At 30.9% G+C, this 23,726-nt stretch overlaps 1 protein-coding gene and 1 pseudogene across 1 annotated transcript; one reads left to right on the top strand and one right to left on the bottom strand.

The window, feature by feature from the left end:
• Positions 1-9,814: 9,814 nt before the first annotated feature.
• LOC123268232 lies at positions 9,815-9,906 on the top strand (annotated as a pseudogene).
• An 8,847-nt stretch (positions 9,907-18,753) lies between these two features.
• On the bottom strand, positions 18,754-22,276 carry LOC123267953. The gene is made up of 5 exons (XM_044732837.1): positions 21,534-22,276; positions 21,000-21,164; positions 20,581-20,832; positions 20,205-20,488; positions 18,754-19,591 (listed from the first exon to the last, which is right to left on the bottom strand). The coding sequence occupies exons 1-5, from the start codon at positions 22,018-22,020 to the stop codon at positions 18,755-18,757; spliced, it is 2,025 nt and encodes a 674-aa protein (XP_044588772.1). The 5' UTR covers positions 22,021-22,276; the 3' UTR covers position 18,754.
• Positions 22,277-23,726: the final 1,450 nt, after the last annotated feature.

The raw sequence follows: 23,726 nt of genomic DNA, 5'->3' as shown, positions 1-23,726 counted from the left end.
AGGAAGACGAGTAAGATTTCCCAACCGTTTCCAGGCTGGATACTCGTGACTTCATCACTGGCAGGGAGGTGATGTGGGGGTCATATCTTCCATCCACTCCCGGGTAGTTTAATTATTATTATTTTTAATTATTTATTGTTATTTATAATTATTATTATTAAATAATATATTATTATTTAATTATCATTATTTATAATGAGTGATATTATTTAATTATTATTATTATCATTTATGTTTATTATCACTATTTAATTTTTATTATTATTATTTATTAATAATAGTTAATTAATATAGTTATTATTTAGTTGAAGTTTTTCTTCAACGATATTAAGTATTGTGTTAGAAAAGTCTTAGTTGTGTCGCATCACCATAAATTATACCAGATTATAATTTACTTGGTGATGCCAAACAACTGATAAAATCTCGTCTGCTGCAAGAGCATTTTTGGGAAATTTTATTTTATTGTAATTGTATTGCAAGTAATAAAATTCACATTTGCAGCTGACGAGACCCTAATAAAATTTATTCTAATAGGATTAAAAATATGTAAAATTAGTCGATAAGAAGCTTAAGGATTTTTCCCAAATATTTCCACAAAATATTCTCAATAACATACCTTTTTCTAAAGAGCAATTAAGGGATTAAAAACTCTTGTCGCCTGGCCAGCGACCGGACCCAAGACCTCACTAATTGCTCTCTATACCTATACCTATATATCTATTTCTCTCCCTCTCTCTATCTATCTCTTTTAACTAAAATACTTCTACTTTTCTATAATTTGAGAATCTATCCTGTACATGTACCTACGTATATCAATTCTATAATTTGTGTGTACCTAGAGAATCTTTCTTGTACATGTACCTACGTATATCAATTTCCCATACTTACGTACAACTAAGTACTCCTACCCTTAATATATTTTCTATATACTTCCATCGAGTACCCCCTACCCCAGGAGAGGTCGGAAGCCGAGATGGACACTTGAAAATTTTCAGTTCGACCGAGTGACCCCTAAGCTTCGTATCGCATAATTGTAACTTCACCTCGTTTTAAGTACACGCGTGTATTAGCAATTAAATATATTTAAATAAAAATTATAATTGTATATCTTCGTTTACTTCACTAAATAACTCAACGCCCTAACATCCCAAATTTTTTTTTAATGATTATTTTTTTATAATTTCTATTTATAGTCTCTTTGTTACCTCTTTCACAATATTCTACCACTTCAACTATATCAATTCAATCAAATCATTCTGCTACTTCTGATTTTTTCGATGAGCTACCTGTTGAACCAAAACTAAAAAATTAAAACTTATGACACCAGAAGTGGTTTCGGCAATAGATAGAGCGAATATGAGTAGTAGACAAGCCACACATCTTTTTTGCGCATTTGCATCAGCTTTAGGAATCAATTTAAATGATTTTTCTATAAGCCACCGTACTATCCATCGAAATCGGATCGAGATAAGAAAAAAGATTGCTGAAGATTTTAAAACTAATCTACGAGTTGCTCAATGCGTTGTCATCCACTGGGATGGAAAGTTGCTGCCTGATATTACTGGCCGGGATAAAGTCGAAAGACTTCCAATAATCTTATCGGGTGTGAATACTCAGCAGTTATTGGTAGTACCAAAACTTGACCGTGGGACTGGTTTAAACCAAGTAATCGCCATCAAGGAAACCATAAATGAGTGGAATATTTCAGATCGGATTAAAGCTATGTGCTTTGACACATGTGCGACAAATACAGGTAAATGAATTAGTAAACAACATTTACCTCTTCCCGAAAAAATATGTGGATCATTCCACCAAACGATGTCATTTTGACAAGATAATCTTTACCTATTATTTTAAAATTTTTTGAAGGTATTTTTTTTATTAGAGAGAGAGAGAGAGAAATCCTTTAAAAATTGGAGCCATTACAATTGAGTAATGATTTAGCAGTTTTTGTACGATTTCAAAATAATTGGAAAAACATAGACAAAACAAAATTTGAAACTGGCATTCAGGATTCAATTATAAATGAAAGAATTCGAGAAAAAAAAATGAAATAATAAGTTTCATTATTGATCGACTACAGGTATTTAAATTATAATCATTTTTTCTAATTATTGACATTTGTACATTAGTTTTAAGAAGGTCATCGTTTTGGTTATTTTGGAAAGTACTTTATGGTTTCGCAATAATGAACTCAAAGACAAAAACACCGACGATCATATACCAACTACAAAATATTCTATAACAATCGTAATTGTTTATCGAGCACTATTGTTATCTTATCAAATTTTGCTTTTCATTGTCAAAATTCTCGTCTACATTTTTTGGTCAAATGAACCTCTTTCAGAAATAGATTTGAAAATCAACAAATTTGAAAAATTATTTAGATTAATATTAGTTCTGATCGGGCTGAAAGGAAAACCTGTGAAAAAATTCTGTGTCTCATTTTTATAAGTAGAGAATTTAAGAGTTAAAATACTTTATTTCATCTCGAAATAGCAGCTTAAAGTTACATCCTTTCAGAATTCACTATAAAAAATTGGAAATTATTTTACTCTCCTAATTTTCTGACTTAGTAGGGTTATTCGCATAGTACTCATTTAAAACCGGATCATAGTGTTTTCTTCAAATTCTAAATGATAATTGCAGTTAATTTATTGATTAGTCACAAATCTTGATTCAGATCCTCAAAATTAAATTACAAATTTTATATTTCAGGAAAAGCATGACCGAGACGATTATAAAGAGTTTTTAGAATTGGTTTTGATATTTTTAGGCGGTTCTCCAAAAAATGGAATAAGCTTTAAAGCTCCAGGACCCAACCACCATGCCAGATGGATGTCAAAAGCTCTGTACGCTTTGAAACTGTTTATGTTTCGAAAACAGTTTCAAATGAATTCCACTGAAGTAAATGGACTAAGATATGTCTGCTGATTCCTCGTCGAATTTTATGTCATTTCATGGTTTCAAGCACCTTCTGCAATAAAGTCACCTAATCAAGATTTGAATATGGTTAAAAATTTATATCAATACCGTTCTGTTCATAAAAAAATTGCTGACGCAGCAAGCTTGACATTATTAAGACATTTATGGTACTTATCCGAAGAGTTAATCGGTTTAGCGTTATTTGATGACAGTGTACCCTTACAAATTAAAAGGCAAACCGTAGCTGCAATGAAAGTGCGAAACAGTAATGCTGCAAACTCGAAAACGTTTATTGCCAAAGATATAAGCTTGTTATTATCGAAAAATCTCTGTGATTATGCTAGCAAGCAATCATTGCTTTTATTTCAACAGTATGAATTACCGCATCAATTCATAGACAAGGATCCAGATCTCTGGGCATCTGATCAAAATTATTTACACTGTAAATCAGTGCTGTCTGACTTACAAGTGATTAATGATCTCGCTGAACGAGGCGTAGCATTAATTCAGGAGTACAACAACTGTTTGACCAGGAGTGAAGAACAAAGGCAATATTTATTGCAAGTTGTTGAAGAGCATAGGAAAAAATTTCCTAACGTTACTAAGAGTTACTACATTACTAAGTTACAAACCAAATACGTTTAAATGTCTGGAAATATAATAAATCTGGTTTTTATATAGAAAACTTGTAATTTATGCCGGCATTACCCGATTTATGTGTGAATCTAAATATAGTTTTATAAATAACAATTATTTACTTGTAGTAAATTACTTCAATACGGGCTCAATTTTTCAAAAATACCTTTTCTTATTCTTATGCATTCTGTTGAAACTAGTTGCTCCTCGAATTTTTTTTTTGTATACTGTGTATTTAATCCTTAACCATTTATCCGAAAATTCAGTTGATCCTGCAGACTATCCCTAAAACTTTCTGCTGTAGATTATGATTAAAAGCCTTCAAAAATTTTATTATTGGAACATTAAAACGCTTTTCTATCTCAATATAGAATTTAGCATGTTGTTCAGTTCGAAAAATAGAAGATCGTTTGAAACAGAAAAGGATTACAAAGTACTAGAAAGAATTTGATGTTTGATTATATCGAATACTTGTTAATCATTCAATTTTCTTATTTTCAATAATATATTTTGTGGGAATGGAATGTGTCAAATCATTTTTAATATGTTACTAACTAACTATCTTGGATAGTTCAGCTAAAAATGATGAAAAACACGAAATTTGGGGAAAATTGATACTGTAAAGCTTTATAAAAAGTCAGGCTTCGATGGTAGCAATATGACTCAAGGAAATTTTTTGTTCAAAATTTAATCCCAAATGAGGTGAAATAGTTTATTTTATGAAAAAATGAAATCTTCAGACGTTGCGGCAGTAAAAATGAAAAAAAAAATTTTTTTCCGTGTTATTTAAATGGGAAAAACTTCAGAATCGATGGAGGACCTCTTAAAATTCAAATTAAGAACTCTTCTTTGGACAGGCCTTTTGTTTCGACATCTTCTACAATATTTTAAGCGGAATATATATATATATATATATATATATATATATATATATATATATATATATATATATATATATATATATATATGAATGTGTATCGTGTACTTCAGGGACATTTAGTGACTCTGAGGACAGGACTAAAAAAATTCTATGTCCAACGTTATTTTCAGGCACATTTGTATACTTGGACAGTATATATTTTGAGTACTGTACTTGAATTTTCGTTCATTTTTTTCTGGGACAGATCTTGTAATTTATATAATTTATTATGTATATCAGAACTGTCTTCAAAATTTCTACATTCATTAGACAAACAAATAGATATATATTTTGATATCTGGTACTCTAATTGTCTATATATATTTTTGACTGACCTTAAAATTTACATTATTGATTATTTATATCAGGAGTGTCTTCAAAATTTGTACATTTCTGAAAAAAACACCTAGATATATACATTTTAAGGTCAGGCACTCTAATTTTCAATATATATTTTCGGAACTGACCTTGAAATTTACACATTTAAAATAAATCTATTTATTTATTAGGAGGACTTACTTTTAAATTTCAATGCACTGTTGTAAGAGCCGTTGAAAAGTTTTTTCTTCATTTTTGTCAATTTTTCATAATAATATATTTACTAATTCCTAATTATGTTAAATATTTTAACAAAACTGGAGCATAATAGGGACCCCTTCAGCTACTTTCTGCGATTATGTTTTCATCATTGTTAAATAACAATGAATACTCGAATAAACTAAAAGAAAATAATATTTTTTTTGAACGATACTTGAAAAACATAACTCCTGATGTCAAGAAAAAATATGGTAAAGAAAAAAGCCCTTAGAAGAAGATATGATTGTATATATATTGCGTTTCAAGTGCCATAAGGGCGTATACTGGCAAAAGATACTGGCAAAAAGCCATAAGGGCTTATAAAATACATTTTTTTTGGGAATCGACGTATTTTCATCCGAAATGTGCAGAAATGCTAAAGAAAATTTTTTACGCCCTTATGGTTGCCGGGATCCACCTCGGATGACATAAGAGCGTATAAAAATTTTTTTTTTTTTTAGAAATCAAAATTTTTTTGCATGGAACGTGCAGAAATGCAAAAAAAATTTTAACCACAAATTAAAAATTTTTTTAGGACTTAAAAAAAAATTGAATTTTTATTATACGCTCTCACGGCATCCGGCGAGCCATAAGGGCGTATAAAAAAAATTTATTTTCTAGAAATCGACGTATTTTTTAATAAAACGTGCAGAAGTGCAAAAAAAATTTTTTTCCTAAATTAAAAATTTGTTTTGGATTTAAAAAAAAAAAATTATTATTATGACAATCAATTTTTTGTGTATTTCTCGACTTTTCAGGTAAAAATGATTTGATTCCCGAAACGAAAATTTTTTTCTACGCCCTACGGCTCCCGGGACCCATCTCTGATGCCATAAAGGCATATAAAAATTTTTTTTTTGCGTTTTGGCTCATATACCCGACTAGAAATTTTAATGTAAGACCTATTGGGTCCTCATTGGGTTGCCCAATAGGGACTACACATAGGGATGTAACGCAAAGCCCTATGCGGCCCTCATTGGGCAATCCCTCTTGGGTCTCAATAAGGAAATCCCCATCAGAACCCCATGTAAATTTTGAAAAAAAAATATTAAAATTTTCGAAAAAATTGAAAATAATTCAGGATTAGATACTCATATTATATTAGAACTCATTAGTGAATTTAATCTCGGATTGAAATGGAATTATTGATTGAAAAAATTCTTGGCGTGAGCTGGGTTCGAACTTGCGTCTCTTAGGTCTTCAGTCGTTCACGTTGCAACATAGATATCGTCATGGCGACCCCAGGAACCCAACACTATCTCAAGATTTATTTTTGTATTATATGTATTATTTAATTTGTTTATTTAGTTAACTTTGTTTAAGTGTGTTTTATTATTTTTGTTATTCGTGTGACGCACCCGGCGAATTGGGTATGGTATGCCGGCTGAGCCGGCGCAGGAGGGCATTAAAGAGCCGAAATTTATTGTTTATTTATATCTTTTGTCATTGTTTTTTTAAATGGTTAACTAAAGACCATATATAGGTATAAACCTATATGAAATTTGGAATTTTGCCGATAAAATCCGACGAAGGAAAATTATTTTGCCCCGCGCATATCGTTTTTTGGGCATAACGAGGATTGTTTTTTGGAATTATTGTTAAGTATTTATTATTTATGTTTAATTTTGGTATGCGCTAAATGTCCGCCAGGATAGGCTCGAATTTTGGAGAATCCAAAATCGTAAGAATTGGCCTGGAGAACGCCGGGTAAATTATTTTAGTGCGCCGTAGGATGGCTGTAAGAACGCCAAAATTATTCTAAGTCCCGGGCAAAAATTAGTGAGGGAAATAATTTTGTGCAAAATCAATTATTGAAAATGAAATTTCGAAATTAAAAACTTAGAATTAATTGACGTTTTTCGAGCTTCCAAACCTGGCGATAGGTGTCTAAAACGATCCTTCCGTTTCGTTGCAAGTGACTTTTTGGAAAAATGATAAAGTCCCAAATTTATCGCGGAAAAGTCAATCCAGTACCACTGAGACGATTTTCCCTGTGGAGGCTATCCAGAAGGGAAAAACGCTAAGGAACTCAAGTTACCCAGAGTACGACTGTACCAAGGTAAGTGGAGCTCATCTCTTAAGGGTATTACGGACTCCCCGTACTCCGACCTTCTGTCAGAGTGCGGCAGGTGATCATAGTCGAGTAGAAGGGATCGAGCTGGAGGCTATCCTCTCGATCCTTGGGGACGGTGATTAGGAGGTCGAGGAAGTCGGCTAGATACCTCGACTTCGGAAACCTGGGTGGCAGCACCGCGGGAGAAGGGAGTTGGAGACTATCCTCTCGTTTCTCCGGGGGAATCCCGAGTAGGAAATTGATCCACTAGCGCCATGAACTGGAGAACGCGATTGTTGGGAACCCCCAAACGGTCGGTAAAACAGAAAATGATCGCACCAAAAAGCCGGTAAACAGGTTCCTGTTATACCATCAGTCAGTAAAACAGAAAAATACCGGGAAGCGCGGATTTGGACGAATGAGTGTGTCTACCATTTTGTAAAGGTGATAGAAGGTTTTTCTTTTCACCACGATGTTTAATTATTGTTACCAAATAAAAGATTTCTATTGTTTCTTCTATTACGTTTGTTATGGTTTAATTGGACAATCCCCTTTTGACCCTGGACATCGGCGAGCTCTAAATTCGAGCCGGGGATTTATCGATATTGTCTAGTATGGTCTATTCTAGGATTTTTGGATCAAGCGAAACTGGACTCGGGTTAATTTAGTTAATTTAGATAATAAGAGGGGCTAAAATCCCTATTATCACCAATTTTACCCGTTACAACGTTACCGCTGGTCCAAGCAGGATACTCTTATTAATGTGAGTTTTTATTTCGTATACATCAACTTAAGCAGTTTACTGAGACATTATTTATGTTATACTGAAAATTTAAGAAGTTATTTTTTTTTATTTATTTACTTTACTGACTTAAAAATAAAATTTTTGTAGAAATTAAATAGAAAATTGAAACATTAAAAAAAAAAAAACTTTACTGAAAAATGTAAAAAAATTGAAAGAATCAAAAATCAAAAACCATAAAACTATCCGATTGATTTGGAATCCTTCTTATACTAGCAAAAAAATTTTTTCTAGAAAATTAAAATTTTTTTTAAATGCAAATTTTTAATTTCCCTCTAAGAAAATTGAAAATTTTCAAAAATCGGGAAGTTATTGTGTTTACCTCGTTGTATTCCCGCGATGGTGTTCGTGCGGCTGTGTGTGTGTGTGTGTGTGTGTGTGTGTGTGTGTGTGTGTGTGTGTGTATGTGTATGTGTATGTATGTAAAGCTCTTATAACTTTTGAACGGCTTGGCCAATTAGGTCGAAATAGGTAACGATCCAAAGAGTATCATGGCCATTAAATTTTGTGAAAATTTGAATCGATTCGGTTTGCTAGATTTTGAGAAATCTCAAAAATAAAATTTTCAAAAAATCGCTTTTTGAATAACTTCTAAACGGCTATACCAATCAATTCCAAAAACTAATCAGCCCTTAAACTTAAAAAACCACGTCGATTGCGACCAGTCCCATCAAAATCGGTTAATTCGTTCGAGAGTTATCGAAAACGAAAAATTTCGAAAAAAGTGTTTTTTTCACATAACTTCGAGATTTCTTTTTTGATCATTTATGACAAAATTGAATAATTATTAGAGCCCAAAAAATTACGTCGATCGTGATCACCACCAAGAACGTGAAAATTGTTTGATTGGTTCATGAGTTATCGTTGTCGAAAAAATTCGGAAAAAGTGAATTTTTCAAATTTCTCTAAGATTTTCGGTTCGATCAGTTTGTGTTCAAGAGTATATCATAGATTCTGAAAAAGTGCGTGGAATACTGCCAACTGCGTGAAAATCGATTCATTCATTTAGAAATTATTGCAGTTTGAAAATTCAAAAAATACTGTTCTATTAAACTTCTATCAGCCTTTTGAGCTCGAAGAGCTCAGAAACGTCATAAGTGCAATTTCAAGCATTTATGTATGAACAATGGCTTGCCACTCTTTACCCCCTCCACTTTCTTAATTGAAAACTTATACCAAACGCATACCACAACAAAAAGCATAGAAATAAATAAAAATATTGAGTGGCAATGGTGGCACCACTACTCGAAATAATAACACTAGTGAATTTTTACTAATAGTCTAGTCGACTAGTTGAAAATGGTCGAAAATAGAGATTCTGCTCTTAAAATTATGTGCGATAGCTCAATGGATCCGGAATGACGCCTAGAAAAATGTGCCAAAAGCGTGTATTAGCATATGAAAAAATTGCAAAAGTTATAAGCAAATAATAAAGATGCAAAAAAAATGGCATTTCGTTTTTTGCCAATATTTCATAAACTATTCATATTTAAGGAATTTCAAGAAAAGATTCTGAAAAAAGAGGAAATTTCCAATGAAAAAACTCCTTACACCCGGAACTCTATTTCCATTATTTATAATTTTAATTTAACGCTGAAAATAGGTCTGCGCGCGACATTTTTAGGTTGCGCGTGCGGCGTCAAAATCGAGTACGGCACATTAATTAATTTATTTAAGTTATTGAATATTTTTTTTTAAATTTGAAAAAATTATGGTGTGTTTTGAACACTATAAATAATTATTTATATGGACTAAGCTATCTAATAATTTTTTCTCGCATATTCTATAAACTCACATTAAGATGATCCTCTCCTCTCCAACATTCCTTTCTTAATCCTTTCCGACTAATATCCTGTTACGTGAATGTGAAACGCTTCCCGTAATAATTACCGTGACTCCTATTCTTTCCTTCTTCACAGCATTATTTATATTTGTAGATTAGCATGACCCCTGTGTAAGGATGACACGCAAAATCGTGAAGCGTTCCACATTCACGTAACAGGATATTGGTAGGAAAAGATTGAGAAAGGAATGTGGAGAAGATCATCTTAATGTGAGTTAATAGAATATGCGAGAAAAAATTATTAGATAGCTCGGACTGGGATTCGAACCCAGAACCTTCCGAAGACATGTCGGCTACTCTACCATTTGAGCTATCCGGTCTATACTAAATATCCTTTCGCTTATTCTATATACATTAAGCCACACCGTCCATCTTACGGCAAGCATTTTTACAAATATAAATAATGCTGTAAAGCGGGAAAGAATAGGAGTTACGGTAATTATTACGTGAAGCGTTCCACATTCACGTAACGGGATATTGGTAAGAAAGGATTGAGAAAGGAATGTGGAGAGGATCATCTTAATGTGAGTTTATAGAATATGCGAGAAAAAAAATTATTAGATAGCTCGGACTGGGACTCGAACCCAAAACCTTCCGAAGACATGTCGGCTACTCTACCATTTTTGCTATCCGATCTATACTAAATTTCCTTTCGCTTATTCTATATACATTAAGCCACACCGTCGATCACCGGCACATGAAAAAAAAAGTTGTCAGTACTTTTGACGGGACCCATATATCTTTATGTATTTCGACCTGCTGAATCCGAATTTGAGGTCAGTTTGACCTGTAACCGTCAAATTTTCGAGAAAACTTTGAAAAACCGAAAATAATGACGAAAATCGGCAGTTTAGGCGATTTAAAATGATTTAAAAATTTTTTTTGACCCAAACTAAGCATGATTTTTATGAATTTTGACCCGCTTAATACTTATCTGAAGTTTATTTAGGCCATAAGCCACTAAAAGTTTAAGTAAATTCCAAAAAAACCCTGAAAAATTGCAACAAAAGCAAAAAATAGCAAAAAAAATTAGGAAAACGGTTGACCCTGAAGACCATCCCTGCAACTTCCCGCCAATTCTATACCTAAATGCTTGAAATTGCACTTATGACGTTTTTGAGCTCTTCGAGCTCATAAATACAATTTGTGTATTATTTTGAGCTCTCCGAGCTCCAAAAATAGCTTTTGTATGCTTTTGAGCTCTTTGAGCTCAAAAGTTTAATAGAAATTTGATAAAACACTACTTTTTGAATTTTCAAATCGCAATAACTTTTGAATCAATGAACCGATTTTCACGCGGTTGATGGCATTTGACGCAGTTTTTTAAGTTTCATATAGAATTTTTAAGTTTGAATTGATAGAGCGAAAAATTTCGGAGTAATTCCGGAAACACTTTTTTTGGTTTTCTTTCGTCAACGATAACTCACGAACGAATCAACTGATTTTGACCGGACTGGTGACGATCGACGTATTTTTTTTATTTTAAAAGCTGATTAGTTTTTGAAATTGATCGGTAAAGCCGTTTAAAAGTTATTCCAAAAAAACCACTTAAAAAAAAATTTTTTTTTGTAGTTTTTTTGCGATTTCTCAAAATCTACCGGTCCCAATCGTTTCAAAGTATATTTAAAATCTAAGTATGGTCAAGCCCTTTTGAATGGCACCAACCGCGATCAAATCGGTCGAGCCGTTCAAAAGTTATGAGAGGTTTACATACATCCACACACACACACACACATACACACACCCACACAAACACACACACACACACACACACCTACATACATACAGACATACAGACATCATCGCGGGAATAGTCAGGGAAGCTTTCTAGGACCTCAAAACGTCGAGATTCGATGAAAACTCGATTTTCGTGAAAACAATATGTAACAGGGTAAATTGCCCTTGATCGGTGAAACCGATCGCACGTGTGCGAAGTAGTTAGTCGACGCAGCACTGGCGCGTCTCGGTCTTCGGGACCCGACTAGAATTAAGAGGGGGAAATTTTGGGTTTCTTCGGAAGTGAAGCGGCAATGGAAAATGAGAAGTAGTGAAGTGCAGGGGCAGTTCACTCTTTACCTCTACCATACTCAATTTTGTCCAAGCTGCAGGACTAATGGACGACAACCTTATAAAATGAAAGTCTCGAGAGTTTCAAACCGATACAGTGGTAGTACTGAAAATAATAATAATAACGAAAAAAAAATAATATTCCGCCATTCTTGTAACCACGTTTACTGCGATACATGTGATAAATTTGGTTATCTCGAATTTTTTGCAATTTTGACAAATTAAAAGTGACTTCAACATTTTTGTTCATTCACCTATTAAGCTTTTAACTCGGTATTACTTTTTTAATATATTTTTTATAATATTCTCGAGATTTTTTAAACATTTATTTTTTTTTCAATTTCATAACCTCAAATTCAATTTTATATATTTCTGTTTATAATCTGTTAATAAATATAAAATATTATATTCAAAAATCGTTATTATCTCATATTTCTTTTTTTTTTTTTTTTTATTTAAACGTTCAAATTCTTCAATTTTGTTCTTTTTATTTTCTAGAATAGCTTTCATTTTTTTTCTGAATAAGTCGGTGATTATTATTGCTTTTTTTATTTTTGCTAAATAATTGCAAAATGATAATTTGTTGTGTAAAAGTTTGTAGGCATAAAAAATCTAAAGACCTGTGTAAATTACATCGATTGCCAAAGGATCAGAAATCGTAAGTAAAAATTAATCTAAAAATTTTATCATTTCTCCTAGGAATCTTTGAATTATACATTTTAAAACAGAATAATAATATCACCATGTTTTTTTTTAGTTGCAAAGAGTGGGTTCGTCGTATAGGAGTTGAAGAGTTATTATACAAATCTTTGAAGGACTTAAATAATGTCTACTTATGCAGCTGTCACTTCACTAAACAAGATTATCGTTCTAACAAATATTTGAATCCTGGAGCTATTCCGACGCAGTTCAGTGATGACACTCATCCAATATCTGATGAAAAAATGGAAAAGTTCATTAACTTTATTCATATTTCAACGACAGGTACGATTTAATAAGATTAGAAGAAACAATAATGTAATTAATTATATATGCATTTTCTGATATATTATCTCTTTAACAGCTAGTCTTGAACCTCTTACGGATATTTCAAATTCAAAAATTGCAAATCCAAGGCAGTTTCAGACTATCACGGTTATTAATAACGATGTTGAGCAACCATTAATGGAAGATGTACAACAGTTTATGGATATTGAAGATAATCCACAGATTTTATCTGTCAGTACTGTGGATGAAAATTTAACTGTAAATCAACCAATAGTTAAAAGAAAAAAGTCTTCAGATTTGTTAACTGTAAAACCTTCGTGCATCATAACACCAGTGAAACGACTTCGACAATCAGGTAATTTTTTATTGTCAACTAATTTTTTTTGCTTGATGCTTTTTTTGCTTTTTGAATTTGATGGTACCAATGTTTTAAATTTTATCTTTCAATTAATCCTATACACAACAATATATGCATAGATAACAATTTAATAACAGAATTTTTTTAAAGTTATTATAATTGTAATATGTTTGATGAAACTCGGTAATTCTATCGGTAATTCTCGGTAAAGTCTATAATCAGTGCTTTTTTTATGCACGCATTTGCATAGTACGCATTAACACCTGCTTGCTGGTTTGGCTATTGGTTAATGGCTCCTGTTTTTATTACTTAATTTTATATTGTTTTACAAAACAAATTTGAACCAATTTAAAAATTGAATGTTTCAGCATTATATAAGGTTAATAAACCTTACAATTTGACTCAGCATTTATTAAAAATAAATGTCCTTGGAGATTCAAAACAAACCAATTCTCAACAGTCAATAAAAAATGAAAAGTCTGTCGAGCTAACTAAGTATAATATAAGGTTAAAAAAATTAGAACAATTATGTAAGTCATTGAAATCGTCCGTATTAGATGATTTGATATTTAAGATAGATTTATTAGTAAATTATTACGATAAGCAAGAAAATTTAGTCTTATCACTTTGATACAGTTAAAATTGATGATATAAATAATTTTTGTACATATTGTTTTAAATTCGAACAAACTTATTTTCAACTGTACATTATTTTTAATTGTATATATTCATTTTCAATTGTACATTATTTTCAATTGTACATATTCATTTTTAATTGTAAATTTTTTTTTAATTATACAAATTTATTTTCAATTGAAAGTAGTTCTGCACAAAAATTCATATTAAAATACAATTTTTAATGTTCGTATAAATTTAGTTTATACTAAATGTATATAATAGAATTATACTATTAAGTTAGTATAAAGTTTAATGTTAATATAAATATTAATCTAAGTTTAATATCTGTAAATTCAAATAAAGTGAATTATAATTTATTATTTTATATTATTCATATTTTTTTCAAACAGGATTTATCTCCTGATAGGTATTCTCATTTATTCTACAATACTTTGTTCTTTTTACAACAACATATTATCGTTCAAGAAGCTCATGATTGTATTAAGTAATTTATAATTGTAGGCATACAATTTTAAAATATTCGTTATTTTGATTCTTAAGAAATTTAACAATATTCAATACTCGGCGGTCGTTAATAAATGTGATATGGTTTTTTTTATATTTTCAACAGACCTAACAGTAGTGGAAGTCTATTAAATCATGTTTACTTTCATTAACAGTTAACAATGTAAGTTATCCTAATTGGTAATAAGCTTATGATTACAGTTTTGCGAACAATTAAAAATATGTTTCAAATTTTTCGAAATAATTTTTTTTTAATTTCTAAATTCTAATACATAAATTTTCAAACTCGAAAACTTCCGTTCTAATTCGTATAATATATATTTCAGTTGCCACCAAGTATACAACTGTTCGAAAAGTAATGGATATGGCCGGGTTGAAGAACGTTCCCGCAATACCTGAGGTAACAAAATTAGTAAGAGTTGCAATTGAAGAGCAAACTGCGAGGAAAGAATTGGAAGTTCAGCTTGAAATGAAAATTAAGGAGTGCAAGTTATTACGTCAACAATTACAGAATGGTAATAACTCTTCAGATGTTAAAACAAGTCCTGGACTTAAAATATTAACAGATGTCAATGGACGAAATATTAATAGGAAAAGAGGAGGAGAACGTTACACGCATCAAGAGACATTATTCGCCATTGGAATTTACAAACGTTCACCAAAGTGTTATCGTTATATGCTTGAGTTCATGGAACTTCCTAGTGAAAGTACTCTAAAGCGAGCTTTCTCAAAAATTGTTTTAAGACCTGGAATAAACGACATCATTTTTGAAGCCTTGTCTAAAGCAGCCAAGCGTTTAGATTCAAAAGATTTATATTGTAACATTGTTATGGATGAGACTACTCTTAAGCGCAGAATAACATTTACGGAAGGATGCGACTATTTGGATGGATTCCATGATGATGGCAACGGGAAATTAAAACCAGAGTTAGCCGACCACGCGACAGTCTTTATGTTGCAAACTATCAATTTTAAAGGCAGACAGCCGCTTTCATTCCATTTCACCAAGGGACCGATGGCTACTGATGATTTAAAAGCTTTAATTAAAAAAATTATACAATTAGTTACTGCAAGTGGTTTTAAAGTGGTAGCAACTGTATGTGATCAAGGTTCGACAAATAAGGCTGCGTTCAAAGCGCTTGCGGAAGAAACTTTGGACAATTGGGACAGAACTTTTTTTAAACTTCCTGAGCATCCTCTTAGAATTTATATATTTTTTGATATAGCGCATTTAGTTAAGACATCAAGAAATTGTTTCACTGGAACATCTGAAAAATGGTTAAGAAAAAATCCTTCTAAACATCGGAGTGAGTATCCGGGAAATATGATTGAATTTCAAGGCCAAAAAGGATACTGGAGAGATGTAGTGCAACTTTATCACACAGATTCAGAATGTCACTTAAAAGAAGACCATATATATTTAACCAATACCTCTAAAATGAATGTTGATTTAGCTGGACAAGTTTTAAGTGAGAGAACTGCTAAGAAACTTAATGCCATGACTCTATCAGATCCACGGAAATACCCGACGGCTTCAAGCACAGGCGCTATTATCAAAGAACTTGACATACTTTTTGACTCACTCAACGGAAGCAAGATTACTGGCATCGACAAGAAAATTTTGACATCTCGAGCTCCTGTAACATCGCATTCATATCACTGGGACTATTGGCCGAAAATTTGGAAATCATTAGATGACTTCAAATTTTTCAAAGTTGACGATGGCATTAATAAGAAAGCTGAAACTCCAACGCCTGCTGCTGTAAAGAATAATGTAAAATCGGCCATTGGATTATGTAGCTTTCTTTTGAATACAGCTGGATTTGAAAAAGTAAATATGCGTATGCTGACACAAGATGCTCTGGAAAATTTATTCGGGTTCATTAAAAATTTACAAGGGTGCAATCACAAATTGACAGCTACACACTTCATCAGCGCATTTAAAACAACTTTATTAACAACCTTCTCGAAATTTCAACCTCAAGGTGCTAACTGTGAAAAAGAAGACCTCCCAGCGATCATCGATATTGAAGACTTATTATCTTCGCAAGTTTTAGCAGAAATTAATGATAATACGTTGTACGTCTCAGAAGAATTTGGAGAATCTGATGTTCCACGTACACAGTTGGAGGATAACGATGAAACACTCAAAGAATTTCTGGACTTATTAGGAATTGAAATCGAAATCGATAGCGAAAATATCAGCTCAGCAAACGATACAAAAATTCCAGATTCAATTTTAGACGCCATGTCTAAGTTCTTCAAGAGAAACCGTTGCTTAACATGCAGATCATTTATTTTTGAAGAGAGTTCAACTGGAATAGCGGAAATTTCGAAAACTTTGATAACTAAATTTACAGGAGCAATCGATTTGTTTGACCGGATCTATAAGAATGTTCTGCATGAAAAAAATATAGTTGGAGTCATAACAAAGGGCTTGGAAGAATTCTTTTCCTTGGAATGGAATAAGTGTACTCTACATTCTGTTATTAATTTAAATAGGGACATAGTGAAGAAGCTGGTCAGCTTATTAATTCGTCGGGAGTGTGATAAAGTAAATAGAAAGATAGAAATGGAAGAAATTAAAGCAGCCAACGCAGCGAAAATTGCAGACTTAAGTGGAAAAGCCAAATAGATAGTAAAAAATAAAAAAAATTTATAAATAATTTCGCGATTTCTGATTGTACCAAGCAGAGATATTTTTTAATTCTTTTTCGATTGCAGAATTACGTTGGAGAAAATTTTCATTTGGAGTCACTCATGGGGAATAATCGTTCGGTCAAAATTTATTGTGACAGTCAAGGAAGTATGTGATCTATTATTCATTATTTGACAGAATTATTTACATATTTTATTACAATGTTTAATCATGGATACTAAAATTACTTTCTATTACCTTCTAGATGGAAAGAACGCTGCTGCCCAAGTATTTACGGAATATATATATATATATAATATTAAGATTGCTAAAAATGATTTAACAAAAGATAAGTTGAAAATTTGCATACATATATAAATATTAATTAATAAATTACAACAAACAATTATAACGGTTTTTGAATTTTTGTTTGTTCCAGAAAAGTAGAGGTATAACTTTCATTTACCCGAGGAGTTAATTAAATTATGAAGTATTATTCATCAGCGATCACCGTTTTTTATCATTTTAATATAACATTAATTCTATAAATACATATGTATATATGAATGTATATTAGACTGGGCCAAAAAAATTAACTATTTTTTTTTTTTTTTGTATATCGAAAATATTATTTGGGATGACAAAAAAAAAATGTTGTGAGAATTTGAGCCCTTAATATTTATATTAAGAGGTCTATCATCGCAACTTTTAATTTTTTTTTCCGGAACGGGTTTTCGTCTCATAACTCCTAAACCATCGAGGTAAATGAAATAAACTTAGATGTTTTTTGAAGCAAATTTAATTGTCTACAAAAAAAGACTGATTGAAATTTTTCGTCAGATGAACCGTTTTCTTATAAACACGCCTTGAAAATTGATAAGATTTCAGAATTTTATTGTTTAACTTTGGAATTTTGTAATTCACTTAAAAATTAGTATCCGGAAAAAATTCAATAGAGATTCTTGAAGGGAATTTAATTTCCTACAAAAAGTGTCTCTTAACATTTTTAGCTAAATTCACTCCTTTGAAAGTTATTCAAAGTTAAAGTTGATGTCAAAATAAAATTCTGGTTTTTTTCACTGTAAATTTAATTTTTTTGAGCCCATTGAAAATTTTGATCTTTTTATAGACAATAATTCTTATTTTATCAACAGAATTATGAAAAATTTGAAAAAATCATAATATATTTTTATTTATTGGCATTGAAAAGCTATTTTCTGCAGAAAATTGCATTTTCACTATGTTTTGATAGTTTAAAAAATAACAATCATGTTGTTTTCTCATTGAAAATTATTTACTTTTTATTTAATACAAATTTATCTACGAGAATCCGCTTTGATTAACAACCTCCCTTACTCCCCTTGTTTCATTTTTCGACATCAATCCACAGTACTACTTCTCATGAGATTACTCTCTCATTTTCTCAATAATTGCGTCGCTTAATACGAATGCTTAGCAGAAATTAATCATCAATGATATAGTACACATTCAATAAGAAACAAAATCAAATTACAGTCAACGCTCTCTGTATTTGATTCGCCCGTCCAGGACCATTCTCTGTACTTGACTCGTCCATAAGAGCTGTGTAAATTCGTCAAATACAGAGGAAAAATGTGGTCAAACACAGAGAGCGGTTAAAATACAGAGAGGTCCAATACAGAGAGCATCGACTGTATCATTCATAAAAAAATCTTAGAGCACCCAAAATATCATTGTATGTATTTTAATCATTGATATTCTATAAGGAAAACAATATAAAACTTTAGTACATCTATAATTATATTTAACAATTAAAAAGACGGAATAATCATTCAATTAACGTACTTTTATTGCAATTAGGGAATTTTTTCCGATACTCACTAATAACTAGTAATAAATATTGGAGCTGTTCTTCGTCTTTAGTAAGGCATTGATTGTAATCTTCAATTAGCGCTACACCACGTTCCGCGACATCATTGACAACAGCCAATTTACTAAAAAATTGTTGACATTCCTGAAAACTATCGATGCTGGACCACTTGTCGACTTCTTCACTTAAAAATTCATGTGGCAAGTCAAAGTCTTTTAAAATTGTTAACGATTCTGTTGAAATGAAGTCACTTACATCTTTGTGTAAAAATTCATGTAAGTTTTTGTAGTCAAATTCATATTTTCTGGCTTTAGTTTTTATAGGGTTCCGATTTTTCAAATTTTTTACCATTTTTTTCTTTACTTCCGGATCTACAGCATCGTCAAATAGAGAAATTATGGCTAATTTGTCACTTAAATACCACAAATGATCGCTCATTTTTTTTAAAGCTCCTTTTGATACAGATGAATTAATTTTATCATAGAGTATCAATTGTTGCATCAAAATTAAGTCATTATTTGCAGCTAAGATAGCAGAAGGTGAAGTGAACCAAGCTTTTATATAAATGACAATTATGAAAATACATACTTGGCGAATACTAGTTAATTCATGAGGGGTCAGCTTAAATTCTCCCCTAAAAATATATATTTTCAGGCAATAAATTACCTTCGACATCCAACGAGCATGACTCATCGCTCCTGGATGTTTAAAGGTGAAATTATCTTTTGGAATAACTCCTAAAAAAATTGACGATAACTCTAAAAATTCTCGGTAATCATTCCTCGGAAGATATTTCTGCAACAAATGAGTACGAATGAAAAAAACTGATTTTCTTAATCTAGAATTAATAATTAAAAATCGTTTTTGAATACTAAAAGAACAAGATTTCAATTAAAACAAAGTACAAAATTCGATCAATTTTAATTTAACATAAATTACGAGTTAAAGATAATCACGTATATTTTTGTCTATGTTTAAAATGAATTGTATTCGATCGACACCAGGAAATTACTATTAATTTAAGGTTTAAATTTTTCCATTACACAATTTTTTAAATTTACCGAAAGGAAAAATTTCTTTTGAAAAATATGGGCATTCTAGTGACAAGACATTGATATGTTGGAAATTTTCAACAATTTCATTTCTTTGCAGAAGAAATCAAAATTTTTCGCACAGTAACTTTTTTGTTGGAAAATAGTTTAACTGATTAAAAAAATTAAAAAACAAAAATACAATTTTAGATAGATAACTTGAGAATTTTCATTCAGAATTGTTTTTTTCCAAATGTAGAAAACTTCTTTCAATTATTTGCATTTTCTTAAAAAAAAATTTTTTCTCTCAGTGTATAGTGAAAAAGAAAGTTGTTTTTGAGTGCTTTTGTGAATGATATTATGTAACTAAAACATACCAGCGAATAACTTTCAATAAAATCCAATGTTTCGTCTTTTTTCTCTGATAGTACTTTAGCAACAATAGGATCATTAATTCCTGCACTGTATTTTGATTTATCTATCTTGTTCCAATTATTTTTGAATCTACCAAAAATTGAAACATTTGGGCCATTTTGCGTTGGCCAGTATACTTCAAAAACACCTTTAATGAGTAGTTCAATGACGTGATGACGACATGGCAACCAAATGAGCTTTCGCCCTAAAAGATTCTCTAGTTCTACGCCAGCGCCACGATGAATGCCTATTTAATAATAGAATCATTAATGAATTAAAAACAAACATGAAAAATAAAATCTCTCAATTCTAAATACTTTGTTAATAGTATTGATTTACCTGTATTTGTATATGCAGTATCAAAGCACACCGCTTTGACATAATCACTGACACCCCAATGCTTCAAAGTTGAGTTTACTGCTGAAGCTTGCTCAATTCCAGTTCCTGCTCCAATTTTTGGAATGCCTAATAATTGTTCAGCGCCAGACGATGTCAGAAGAATTGGGAGTCTATCTACAACATCTGCGCCAACAATATCGCTTAACAATTTACCATCCCAATGAACTACGTAATTATCATTGAACTTTAAGTCTTTTTAACCCTTCAGCTATTTCTTTTCGAAGAAGTATACGATTTCGTTGGATAGTTTTATAGCTTAAATTAACATTCCGAAGATCTATTCCAACGCTCTGTAAGGTAGCTGCCAAAATATATGTAGCATTTCTGTTGCTAACATTTGCACGATCAAGCGCAGCTGCTAAATTTGGAGTGATAATGTTTATTTTTGGTATTTTTTTCAGACAACAATTCTGTTTCAAAATCGGAAACATTTGAAATTTGACTGATAGTTGACTGCGACGATGTTAGTAACTCTTGACTAGGTGTAATTTCATTATTATTATTATCATTAACCAAATCTATTTCTGAAAAGTATTTTGATATTATTTACAAGAAAATGTGATCAAAGTATAACAAGATTACATAATATTTAGTTATCAATTAGTTATGCTGAGCATAAAAATTACACAGAAAAAAAACTTCTTGCACCAAGAAAATTTTAAGGAAGACAAAAGTTATTTTGGAGCAAAAAGAAATTTTCTGGGGTCAAGAAACTTTGACTTCATTAAAGAAATTTTTAATTTTCCTTAATATTTTCTTGAGCCAAGATAATTTACCTTCTAGTCAAGAATTTTTTTTTCTGTATACGGTTACGGGAACAGAATAAATTGCAATTATTTTTTCAGTTATTAATTTTATTAAATCAAGTATTATTGTAAATACCAAATATCTACCTATCTCATCGGTTTCCATAATTTCAACATATTTTCTCGAAGTTTCTCGTGAACTGGAGTTATCAGAAATTTCTGGTTGATTCAATAGTTTCTGAGCCGAAAAGTTGTTGATCTCTCCATTCAAACTTCTTAGACCGTTTTTTCCAGCGATATTAAATAACTGTTGAATTTTTTGTTCAAAACTCACTTCTTTTTGTTTTTGAGCTTGTGATTTTATTCTTTTCTTATTGCACTGCAATAATTGCCATTTTTTGAAAAACTCAAGTATTTTGTTAATCGTATTTCGAAGCCCGGAGGTTAAAATTTGTAAATTTTTCCAACAATCTTGAACTATATTTGCAGTTTTTTTTGCACTTTCATTGACTTTTAGATGAAGAACTTTGTGATGATAAAAAAATAATAATAAAACTTCTTTTATAGTGGGAAGTTTACGACCATTAATTTTAGCTATTGGAACACCAATCAAATTAATTTTTTCGGTTGTCATATTGATACAGTTCTTTGATATTATTCAATTATATTTACGTAATCAAAAATCACAACAAATAAAGAGAGTCAGGTTGTAATAAAAATTGTAACAACACTAGAAATTAGACACACAACTCACAACACGAATACTGAGATTAAAAGCGACGCTCGATCCACAATTAACAATGAAGAAAGATGCTACAGTTATCTAAAAAACATAACCTCTCTATTTGTAGAACAATGGAATGTAAGAAATACCGAAAGTGAAGGTCGAACTAGGGGTCGTTGTTTTTAGAAATGGTGATAGATGAATAAAAACATCGTGGCGCTATATAATACGATACTAATAATTAATAATATTGTTTTGAGGTTATGTTCAATCGGTTGGCTTTGTATTAAGCGACGCAATTATTGAGAAAATGAGAGAGTAATCTCATGAGATGTAGTACTGTGGATTGATGTCGAAAAATGAAACAAGGGGAGTAAGGGGAGGTTGTTAATTAAAGCGGATTCTCGTAGATAAATTTGTATTAAATAAAAAGTAAATAATTTTCAATGAGAAAACAACATGATTGTTATTTTTTAAACTATCAAAACACAGTGAAAATGCAATTTTCTGCAGAAAATAGCTTTTCAATGCCAATAAATAAAAATATATTATGATTTTTTCAAATTTTTCATAATTCTGTTGATAAAATAAAAATTATTATCTATAAAAATATCAAAATTTTCAATGGGCTCAAAAAAATTAAATTTACAGCGAAAAAAACCAGAATTTTATTTTGACATCAACTTTAACTTTGAATAACTTTCAAAGGAGTGAATTTAGCTAAAAATGTTAAGAGACATTTTTTGTAGGAAATTAAATTCCCTTCAAGAATCTCTATTGAATTTTTTCCGGATACTAATTTTTAAGTGAATTACAAAATTCCAAAGTTAAACAATAAAATTCTGAAATCTTATCAATTTTCAAGGCGTGTTTATAAGAAAACGGTTCATCTGACGAAAAATTTCAATCAGTCTTTTTTTGTAGACAATTAAATTTGCTTCAAAAAACATCTAAGTTTATTTCATTTACCTCGATGGTTTAGGAGTTATGAGACAAAAACCCGTTCCGGAAAAAAAAATTAAAAGTTGCGATGATAGACCTCTTAATATAAATATTAAGGGCTCAAATTCTCACAACATTTTTTTTTGTCATCCCAAATAATATTTTCGATATACAAAAAAAAAAAAAAAATAGTTAATTTTTTTGGCCCAGTCTAATGTATATCTATTTTCTTCTTGTATTTTAGGATTTAAGTATCGATATTTATTTATTGTCAATGTTGTCTATTTGTATTTGAATAAAGCTTTTACTGGCAGTTTGTTCCTAAGGTAAAAAAAGTGTATATAATTTTATTTTATTATTTATGGACTGTAATTCATTTCTTTACTTTGTGAATTTTTAATAAAATTTATTTAAATCCATTCAACTGTATTTAATTTTCTTCGATAACCTGATAATTGTATTTCTGTATCGTTAATTATCACTAGATAATCATTGTTTTCATTTTAATTTGACAAAAATTCAATATTGAAACTGCACGATTGTCGTAAAAAATATAAAAAAAAAAATTTAATCTCAGCGTAGGAATCGAACCCTGTGATTACCCGCAGAGACTAACGTCTTAACCCACATAGCTCCTGTCTGTGTTATGTATTCGTTTGTATAAGGTTAATTCT

This window comes from Cotesia glomerata, linkage group LG6, assembly GCF_020080835.1.
Source record: "Cotesia glomerata isolate CgM1 linkage group LG6, MPM_Cglom_v2.3, whole genome shotgun sequence".
Classification (NCBI taxonomy): Eukaryota; Metazoa; Arthropoda; class Insecta; order Hymenoptera; family Braconidae; genus Cotesia; species Cotesia glomerata.
The sequence above is the reverse complement of the archived record's forward strand: the minus strand, read 5'-3'. Positions and strand labels throughout refer to the sequence as shown.

Excerpts from the sequence above, each read along its gene's own strand:
- LOC123267953 (XM_044732837.1), bottom strand. The coding sequence starts at position 22,020 with ATGACAACCGAAAAAATTAATTTGATTGGTGTTCCAATAGCTAAAATT. Across the intron at positions 20,833-20,999 it reads ACATTATCACTCCAAATTTA|ACTTAAAGTTCAATGATAAT; the intron begins GCAGCTGCGCTT and ends AGGGTTAAAAAG. Across the intron at positions 20,489-20,580 it reads TACTGCATATACAAATACAG|GCATTCATCGTGGCGCTGGC; the intron begins GTAAATCAATAC and ends ATTATTAAATAG.